A 10,838-nucleotide genomic window follows, 5' to 3' on the forward strand; every position below is an offset into this window, starting at 1 on the left:
GCATTAAGTAACATTCTGTTGCTTGCGTGTGCAAGACCTCAGACAGACTGGCATCCCATCTCAGTTGCCATGACGTTTGCCAGGAATGTGCCACGTTCTGATGCTGGTTGGATGGATGGAAGGATTTCACTGTGTAGAGGATCAGTGTGAATCAACCAGGAAGGCATCAGTTATTGCCGATTTTATCAGAACGATACCCTCATATCAGAAGACAGTCTCATAGCAACAGTATCTATGGATACATTTGTTCTGATAATGTGCTTCCTGGTTCTGCACATCTACTCAATACTAACAAAACTTGCTTAACAAAACTAGCTTCATAATGAATGCATTTATTGTTGCAAATTCATTGCATTATTCAGCAGCCATTGAGCACCAGTAGCCCCACTGCACTGCTTTCGAATTTAGGGAGAACATTAGGGAGGTTAGATTAGACAGGACCGGAGAGGAATTTAGCCTTATGAGGTTAACACCACTGCTCTTAAGAAAGGTGCTATCTGTCCTTTAATGACCAAATAGTCCTTATTTGGTTGTTATAATTCATTTACATCTCATCTAAAGGATCGCATCTCCTACAGCACAATATACCTACTCACTATACTGTGGCAGTAGTTTGGGAAAAATGGGTCAAGAATGAGGAGCGCCCCCTACTGGTCGAGCAACACCAATTGCAGAAGTAACCTTCATTTCCACAAATGTCTTCCATCCCCATTATTTTTACATTTTGACTTAGTCTCTTTTACAAGGGGGAAAAAATAAAATGTCATTTAATTTTAGTTATTTCATATCTGTAGTCATCATTAAAGTTAGTTTAATTTATATTCCTTAATAGACGTGTCGTGCTCAGTGGTCAGTTTCATAAGTCAGCTGACATGTAATTTTATGCAGATTTGCCTCCCATGGAATGAGTTAAATTCTGGATGTTACTGATTTGTTAAATAACTGATACGTTGCGATTTTGAGTTTAATTTTCCCAGCCCTGAGCAGGAGCAACAAGAACAATGCAAGCGTTCGTTGCCGATTCTGTCAGTGTGGGGTCAACAGAGCTCAGCTTACAGTGAAAGCAAGTGCCTCTGCTACAGCCGTAGGGGAACTCCTCGCTTTTAGTGCTTAATGCGAACCCCAAGATTTTAATCAAAATCAGTATGAGAATATGTATTGAAAACAGATTATGGTCACTCTTCTCTTTTTTTTGCAATCTGTCATGTGTAAAGTAGTGCTGTGGTACTCTGCAAGTATAATCTCTGTTTGTCAACCTAAAGTGAATTTAAATGAATTGTTACTATGTGCAACTCAAAATTTCTTATTGTTTTTAAGTTTCTTAATTTTTCGGTCCAAATGGAAATAAAATGAAATGCATTTATTTCAGCCCACTCAGTGCATGATTTTTTAATATGTGTTTTTATTAAAAAGCAGCTCATATTTAAAACCATTATGTTTTACATTTTGAAACTTATTACCTTGCCATTCAAAAACACTCCAGTTTTGAGATGGGGCGGATTAGTTTTGTCGCTGGCTTGGCCGTTTTATTCAAGTTTTTTTTTTTATTTCCCTTGAATCAAATTATACTTCAGTGAAGAAGGAAATAGGTTCCATGAAAGTAATCAAAGATTTGGGGAGGAAAAAAAAACGTCTTCTCGTTTAAGGCGGATAAATCTTGCCCCACGCTTGTGTGAGTGAACACGTGGCAGTCAGGCAGCAGCACAGCGGTTTGAGAGCCGTTTTGCAGAATCTCGTTTTTACTTCCTAATGTGTGGCGTGTGAATACACGTGGGCCCTTTCTTTGCGTGGGGTTTTGCAGAGTACTACTGGGGAATACCCCTGTGGCCGCTGTAACATACCGGTCATCAGTGGAGAAACTCTCCTCTTTCTTTTTACTTCACAGAATAACTTTGTGCATAGCAGTAGGTTTCCATTCATTCAGAAGACCCTTGATAGTGGCGTCATTAGGTGATTTTCATTCCTGCCGTAGAGAAGGACTTGCTGGGGACTGTAAGCCATGTTGCAAGTCTGCGTTGCTGGGGGAATGCCGTTATTTCTCTTCAGCGCCGTGCTCTGTTGCCCTTCACACTGCGGAGTTGGTGGTAGGTGATGAAGAATCTGGGGAGCACCCAGCTTCCCGTTGACTGACAACTCCAGGGTTCCTGCCTGGTAGCAAAAAAAACTCTCTGCTCTCATGAACCCTCTTTTGCAGTGTGCTTTCTGCACGAGGGCCAGCTGTTCCTTCCAGTAATCTCCTTCCCCTTGTCTCGATCCTGTTTCAGGGGCCGGAAGAGGAGGTGGTGGCCTGCCTGGAGTCTGGCGAGAGCGAGGAGGAGGAGTTCGACCCCGGCACCCTGCCTGACCCGGACAGAAGCAGGGATTCCGAGCTGGAGCAGGACAGCGCCTCCGAACCAGAGCAGAGGTTTGGATCGGGATTGCAGCTTTTAATATTTAGATCTGTTTTTCGATCTTAGGCTGCACTCGCTGAGAAAAGAAGCACGTACGTGAAATGGCTTTAATGCAGTTACTGTTCCGATTCTCCTGGGCCCCTCCCTCCTGACATGCAGCCTCACCAGCTCACTGTCCCAGGGCCTTCCTGCAGGCAGAGCTGGGGGCGCTTGTGCCAAAATGGGCTTGGAGAGCAGTCCTGGTGATTTATAGCTGGTTCCCTCCTTGCTGCAAGAGCAGGCATGCTGCTGTGTTGCAGTATCTGGAGAGCTTGCCGTAAATTTGAGGCAGGTCCAGTTACTGAACAGCCCTGTCGCGATTGTCGTCTGCAGCATATTTAACAACTTCGTGATATGTGAGCAGTGAGAGTTCTCTCCTTGTCACGTGTACATGACACACTGTACTACAGTTTCCTCTTTTGTATCTTTAACATCCCTTTATTTTCTCTCTGGCTTCCAGTCCTGTGCTAGTAGATCAGACATCATTGAAATGTTGTTTTTCTGTGGCTGTTTTCCAGTACGTGATGCAGATACCAGTTACAGAGCCATGCAGAGTTCGTGTGTCCCATCCCAGACTCTTTGCTTTTGTTACCAGAACTTTCGGTTATAGACAGCACTTCTCACACAGTGTGAAAAAATAATTACTGCAGCAAATAATTTGTCACTTAATTGCTTGGCTGAAACTAATTATACAGCCAGTTAATTAGTCTGTTTTGAGTCTCAATGAGCCTATAAATGAGACTGCATTGAAGCAAGAGTCACATATGAACTTGAGAAAAGGTGAAATGTTCTTCAATGTCTTTTGTTTAAACAGACCATCGGCCATGACTGGTAAATTGTGTGGGTTTTAAACTTTTGGACTGAATTCGAAACAAACATTCTTCTTTGTCAAAGCCGCAGCACTTTGCAGTTACAAATCACTATACAAGATAAAAATTGATAAGTATTGATTTTCTCAATGATGATGTCAAATGTGCTGCTATGAACCCGTCCAGGTGTGTGCACACACAGGGTACATGTGGAAGGAGATGTTCCAGAGGTTCAGACAGGATTTGTTGCTCTAAAACTGGGGTGTCCTGTTCTGGTTCTGGAGAGCAGGTTTTCCAGGCCTTTTTCAAGCAGCAGCACATGATGGGCTGGGAGAAACATGAGACTGGTCCAGTTAGGCCCGTGATGGGCTGACTAAGGTCATGAAGAGCTGAGCTGGAAGGAAACCCTCCAGACACATATGCCCTCCAGGACCTCCCTGCTGTGTGACTTGTTTTTTATTCAACCATTGGTTTAGTTTTTCCTAACGGGATTAAATGCAGAGGTGCTCTGCAGGGAGCTGTAGTTTCCAGACAGATGACGGTTTTCAAACATTTAACAAAAGTGCCTGTGAGAAAGATTAAAATTGAAAAAAAAGAAAGATCAGAGTAGGAAGGAAGTAGAGGGAGATCCCCTACTTGTTTGTTGTTTTTATAATTAACTGGCTATAAAACTGCATAGTTCAACGAGTATTATCGGCCAACAAAAGCTTGCAATTGTATTCCAGGTATGCAAATTAAAAGCATCACCTGCTTCAGTTAGCTGTTTTAAAACACAGGCTAGATGATCTTAATCCATTTAACATCCCAAATGTCATATAATTCAAATTTATCAGATGGGTGGAGCTTCTCAGATCATCAGGGTAACATACTGTTAACCTGTCTCTAAAGAAATAAACTGAGGAGCCATAACGAATAAGAGTGTGGTACTTTGCACTGATGACGAAGATTAAAACATTTCTTTCATGTCAAGAACTGAGACATCCTACTCAAGATTTACAGGTCCCTGTTGGAACAAAGATAAATTTGGACCACCCACACACTTCCAGTTTGATGAAAACAGGATCACCAATATATACTGGCAAGCTGACGCTAGGTATCGGGTGTATTTCCCAGCAGGCAAGGATATCTTCTCTCCCATTTGCCTTGCATTTGAATTGCTCTGTGTTTGGCCAAACTGTCTCGTTGTCTGTGTCCAGCCCTAGTGTTTGGAAGGGGGTTTGCCCGTTGTTAATGTACTCCCATGGCCAGGTGTTACTGATGTGTGTTGCTCTGCTCCTCACGGCCGCCAGTCACATGTGGCTCCTTCCTCTTTGGTGGCCAGAAACAGGAAGACAGAGGATCCGCGCTGGGATTGGTTGTCTTAACACCTTAGAAAAGACTCCACAGATGACAGAGTTGAGCCGTGCAGTGACTGTCGCAGGGGGAGTGATGGTGCCCGTGTCACCCTGGTGCTTCTGTCTTTCTGCATAGTAGAAAAAAAAAGAGTACTGTGGTGGTAAGAGATCGTTCTGTTATGCGCCGCCACACTGGCACAGAACTTGCAGAAACAAAACAAATCCATCCTGGATAAGGTGTGCTAACATAACAGTGGTGTTTCTTTCTGCATGTTCCACGAAAAGTTTTATCGAGGAGGGAAGTATTGCGCACAAATCTGAAAGCTTTGTCTCTCCTCAGAAGCTGTCTTTGGTCTTGCTTATTTAAAGTCTGCAGTTTTTTTCTGAAAGGAGAAATAATGAATCTCATGATTCTTGAAATACCAGGCAGAGGATAAGGTCTGTCTCCCTCAGTAAGGCAGCTATCAAGCTGTTGTAAAGAGACAAAGTGGTGCTGTAAACAAATAATTGGACTTGAGGCCACTGAGAAAAGAAATCTCAGCAGCGTTTGAAAAGTACAATGTTTGCTGCCTCTTGTAATTGTCTGCTAGTTAACGTCTGTATGCCTTCCACTCACTCATATCTGGAAATCTAAAGCCAGATTGTGGATGTAACCCTTATCTCAACAGATCTTGTCTTATTAAACTGAACGTCTGCCTCCATCCATTTAGTCATGAGGTGGAATGATTCTCCAGAAACTTTGCATTTGTATAGCAGAGTGTTTCTACTGTACCTGCTTGAATGAAAGTAAGTTTGATTCGCAATCCCATTTTAATGATGTTTTAATGATCCTTGAAAAGGCAAAAAAAAATCTTGGTGAATTGCATAAGGGGTTTGTATTCTCCACGTAGCCGGTAAGGATCATTTCACTTTAATGAGCTGCCTCAACTGCACACAATGTCAAAGACAGCTGGAGTTCAGAGTTTGACCTCTGCTGCACAGAATGTATTTTAAACACTAGAGCTCTTACTGGTACTTTCATACTGCTGCAGCTGTCGCTGAATCAGTGGGTACAGGATTGTGCTACAGGGAGAAGACACTGTTGAGTCTGCTGTTCAGAGCTGCCTCAAGGGTCTTCTGGCCTTAATGAGCAGCAGAGCCCTGAGAAAAGCTGTGTCTCTCCTGCATGCAGTTGCGTAGGGACCTGTTCGCCCTCAGCACTTTGTTCTGTATCCTTTATGGCCCAACAGTTTGCCTCCATGTTATTTTTGTTTGACTGGATTAACAGCAGGAGTTAATAGCGAACCATAGACTAGGCATGTTTAATTCATTCGCTACCCAGACTCCAGTGTGTGAATTTGGATCAAGCCCTCCAGTTGTAAATGAATTAATGCATGTGACAGGGGATGTGTCCATTACGAGTGAATTACCAGAGCTTCTTTTTCTGAACCTCCTTGCCGTATCCAACAAAATGTTTTGGGTTGCATAGTGTTTCAGAAGTAAAGTGTTTCAATATGAGTGTCCTTTTACTGTGTTTACCGGTTCTTTCTCCTTCCCTGTTTAATGCATTGATTTGTGTTTTTATGGCCCTCTCTGAATTAGATACCTAAGGGACATTTTTCACGATTAATGAACATGCTTTATCAAATGTATTCTGGTCCTTGAATTCTAGTATGTTCACGATAATTCTGGTATTACACAAATCTGATTGATGCCAGTTTATTTTTCTTATTGTCATGAATAATTGAATTACTCCAGGCAGATCCTCATTGTTGCTTTGATACCCTCAGGTTATTTTGACCTTAATGTGAAATTAAGTTGCATTCCATTTTCACTTAGAAAATCTTAGAATCCTAAAAGGGATTTTCCGCTGATTTAAGTTGAAGGAAATTATAAGCCCTCTCGTGCTCAGCTTTGTTGCGATTGCAGGCTGTTTATCATGGTGAGCATTGTTCTGGGGCTTTTTGGCAAGGTGAGTTCTTGGACTGTTCTGCTGTTTTGTCAGTCTAGAGATTTTAATAATGATTGTGAAGTAAGCAGAACTAGCTGTATTGGTGTCACAATATTCATGATAGTGGAGTGCAAGAGATTTTTTTGTTAAGAGCATGAAGGACACCACCCTTGGAGCACATCGGTCTGACCCACAAGAATTGGTAAAAAGGTTCACTCTTTCCACCTGTGCAGTATGTGTTTTGCATTTCCTGCTGTCTTTTTGCTGAACCTCGGATCTCAGTCACCTTGCAGCTGTGTAATTTTCCACTTGTGTCTCCTTCAGCAGAGAGAGAAAGCACAGGTTCTCTAAATCCCTAAATTGCTTGCTTAGAAAACAAACCTTAAACCAATCAATCTTTGTCTAGGGAATACGAGCTTAGCTGGCTTTTTAATTACTTTTAAATCACCACATGTACGAATTTCACTTCAGTGTCTTACTCCTCTGGTCTTGTACTGTTGCATGAATATGAAAACACTGCAAGGTTGGAGGCATACAGTATATTCAGTTCTCTTAGGCTGTTTGTGAAGCAGGTCATGTTTTTTAGTTTCTGTGTCCTGTCACTGGGCGTATAAATTCTAGCAGAGTCCCAACAAGGCTCACAAACTCAAAACGAGGCTCTGTGATTTAAGGCTTTGTGCTGCTCCTGTTCATATTGAAGCCATTTCTTTTTCTGACTGCTGACGCAAAAAGCCCAGCAACAGTAGAATTTGAAAGCAATGTGAACAATTGTTTGCAAATCCCGCAGTAAGACTGCCTTGTCCGACGAGCTGATCGATGAAAGAGTGGAGGCTATTCGAGATGTGAATGACCTGGAATGGCAGTGTGGTGGTAATTTTCTCTGTATGGCCTGTAAACCCTCCTCCGTGATTGTTGCATTTTCACAGACGAACTGCACTGCTGCCACACTTTATGAGGTGTGAGGATGAGCAGACTGAAGTGTCTGGGATTGACTGCGCATCATATGAGGACCCAGTACATCTGCTAGGCCATTAATTGGTCAGCAGAAGAGTGCAAATAATTGATCTGCAGTTAGCAGGTCATAGGGTGTCCCTTAACTGCACCGTCTAATTTGAGGGCTAAAACTGAGCCATAACTTCACTTCAATTCAAATCATTCGCCTCAGACAGGAAAGACCCCACGTATGACCAGCCTTGTTAAACACAATCATGATTTTTTGGGGGGATTGTTTTCTTTCCCCAGCAGAACACCAGCCAGGAAGAGGCCGCAGAAGAGAAAGTGCAGCAGCAGCAGCAGCGAAGCTGGCGGGGGTGAAGCCCGGCTGGGCTGGAAGAAGCCCAAGAGCCGTGGTGACCTGGGTGTGCTGAAGCCGCTGGACACCGGCCTGACCCTGGGGGAGGACGAGCAGCTGGTGCTCCACTTGCTGAGCAGCCGTAGCTAATCGCCGGCTCCCAGGGCTGCCTGCTGGGTCACTCGCGGTATCTGTTGCAAGTATTTGGATCAACGTTGGCTTGACAGCAGGAGAGGAGAGCTCTGCTGGGGTCCTCTCAGGATGGCTGGAGACTGCCAGGCTGCTGGAAAAAAGTTTGCTATCCCATCATATCCCATATAGCACTCAAACCAGCTTCAAAATGCACAGATAAGGATACACAGTGTTTGTTTTTGCAGTCTGTTATCCTTTTTTGGTAAAAAAAAATCCTTTAAGAGTTGTGGTTAACTTGAGGCCGTTTTTTTTTGTACTGCAGAGCGAGGGCAGCAGTTATGCGTACACACAAAGTTGGCAGAAGCCGGAAACAGATGAAGTCTCATCTCGAGATCTGTCTCCTTCCAATCTGATTCTGCTTTCTGCAGCCTCGGGTTTAAAAGACAGATAACACCAAATGGTGCATCTCTTTAGAAATGAGCTTTTTTATGTGCCCATTTAGTAAAACTTAAGAAATATCCAGCCTATTATTCAGAAACCTGTAGTCTGTCCCATTAGACACGGCTGGGTGGTCCTGGAGTTGCAGAACATTGTTCTGTCATCCAGCCAGGCTGTCCCTGTCTGTTTTGAGAAACAGTGCAACACTGCAATAAAAACAATACTTCCCAAACTCTGAGAAAAGCAACAGAAAGTTATTAAAGTGGAAAAGAAAAAGAATGACAAAATATGTATTTGGAATGGTTCATTTCTCAGATTAAATTTTTATAGTACATCGTTCTTTGTATGTCAGGTATCATTCTCATCAATAAAAATGTACAATAATCTTCTGCCTGTATTAAGTTTCTTGTGAGAGTTTGAAAATTCTGTGTCGTCTTCTACATGCTTTGTGGATTTTGCAGTTGATCGTTTTGTGCACTGTATGTTTTTCACAGGCTGTAGGCAAAAGGTTTGCAAAGCCTTTTTAATGCCTTGTTTTGCTCTGTGATAAAAAAACTGCAGTGCCATCTCTGTCTCTGCCTATTTATTTAACGAATATTGCATACTGAATCAGTTAAGGATTCCTGGAAAGTGTGTTTTATGAGTTTATCGGTTACAGACTCATTCATTGGGAACAAGAGCCAATTCTCTGACTGTGCTTTTCAACAGTGGGTTAGACTGGTGAACTCAGTGTAAACTTCTGTGAATGGGAGTATTTAAGACAGACGTCTTTTAGTTTAGAAGTACCTCACTGTACCTCACTAGATGATCTTAGAACCGAATTATTAATTGAGATTTCAGATTAATCACCAAGCCTGAGACATAAACAAGTTTTTAAAATCAGAAAAATAACTCGTGTTGCTTTAATTTCCACTCCTCTAACATCTCCCAGGCAAAGCGGACTTATTTCATGAGCTCATTTCTTTTTTTTTTATGTCGTTTGCAAGCAGCTCAATTTCCAATGCTGCAAAATGGAAAAGAAAAGAATATTCGTGTAAGCAAATTAAGGAGACCTTCTGAGTTCGGCAGTGCGGTTTATAATAGGACACTGGGGTGAAGGGCTGACAGGCTGACAGATGTGCATTATGCAGAAATACGGGTCTCCTGGCCCAGGGGAGCCAAAAGGTCCTTTGTTCTGCATCCCTGCAGGAGCCCGGCTTGGATACCTGCGTCTGCATTTGGCATACAGCCACCTCAGAGGACTTTTAAAACCCAGTTTCACATAGTAATAAAAATGAGCAAAACTCTCTTGCTGAAAAAATAGAATAATAATGATGATAAAATATTTCTAGCATCTGTTCCGGTATGTCCCCTCTTAAATCTTTTTAAACGTTTAATGTTACGGCTTTTTTTTCCCCATCTGGGAAGATAGTCCTAATTATGTGCATTGCAAACTCAGGAGTTATGTTTCATTGAGACGTGAAAAGGGCTTCTGGAGACTTTTGTTAAATTTGGGCCAATTAATGACTTAAATCTTGCCATAGCTGATCCAGACTTATTTTTTCATGCGAGAGCTATGTGTATGTGTGTGTTTGTGTCTTTTTGTCTTTGAGAGATGCTGTACGCTTGGTTTTTGAAAGGTTGACTGTCATGGGAGGGGAAAGTTCAAACATCAGTTTGGAAGAATGTGATCTGGTTGGTGTGATGCATATCATATCTTGTTTTTGTTACGTTGGCTTGGCATCCTGCTTGTAGAGGGTTTCAGTACTGTACTTTCAGGACTTGCTCTTGTTTAATTATGGTGCTGTTTTTTTGGCTCTTACTGGCTCTTACTTTTTTGGCTCTTTCTCTTCCCCTTGCCTTTGTTGTCCCCCTGCATTGCTAAAGCTGTACCTCTGAATCTCTGTTGACACTTGAGAAAATGTTCTTGCATTTTTTTTATGCCTGATTTTCTTGACATGCCCATCTATCTTTTTGATCTTGCAGGCAGATGTAGAAAGCTGTTTCTTTTCATAGTTCTTTATTTTGGCTCACCATAAGACAGGTTCAATTTCTTAAACTCACTCTAACACCTACAGTATTATAGATGGCCATTTCTGTGCCATTGGCAAAATTAGCAAAAAGCCTTCCAGTCTGACAAAAACCAGTCAATAGTGCTGTCTGGTACAAGCAGCGTGGATGTGCTTTGTACAACCTGAAACATGACTTCGGACATATCAATTTATGTTTAAAAGATCATCATTAAAAAATAAAAAGGTTTTTAAAACCACATTTTCATGGTCAGAGCAGCGGTCAGGGCTCTGGACTTGTAACTGGAAGGTTGTGCATTGAAATCCCAGGTGAGACGCTGCTGTTGTGCCCTTGAGCAATGTGATTCACCTCAACTATTCCAGTAAGAAAATCCAGCTGTCTAAATAGCAACAAATGTAAGTTGCTTTGGCTTTAACTGTAGCTCCAACATGCAGCTTTATGGCATCTCAGTAAAGCACATTGGAT

At 42.3% G+C, this 10,838-nt stretch overlaps 1 protein-coding gene across 2 annotated transcripts in view; it reads left to right on the top strand.

Annotated features, from left to right (window-relative positions):
* ddx10 (DEAD (Asp-Glu-Ala-Asp) box polypeptide 10) overlaps nucleotides 1-8,752 on the top strand; it is a 104,945-nt gene extending 96,193 nt beyond the window's left edge. Inside the window, exons 17-18 of one of the 2 annotated variants that reach the window (XM_069189831.1) lie at nucleotides 2,265-2,404; nucleotides 7,745-8,752. In XM_069189831.1, the coding sequence (XP_069045932.1) occupies nucleotides 2,265-2,404; nucleotides 7,745-7,943 (339 nt within the window). In that variant the 3' untranslated portion in view covers nucleotides 7,944-8,752. The remainder of the gene's footprint in view (nucleotides 1-2,264; nucleotides 2,405-7,744) is intronic. The other variant, XM_069189832.1, reaches the window with a different exon arrangement.
* Nucleotides 8,753-10,838: the final 2,086 nt, after the last annotated feature.

This window comes from Lepisosteus oculatus, chromosome 5 (genome assembly GCF_040954835.1).
Source record: "Lepisosteus oculatus isolate fLepOcu1 chromosome 5, fLepOcu1.hap2, whole genome shotgun sequence".
Classification (NCBI taxonomy): domain Eukaryota; kingdom Metazoa; phylum Chordata; class Actinopteri; order Semionotiformes; family Lepisosteidae; genus Lepisosteus; species Lepisosteus oculatus.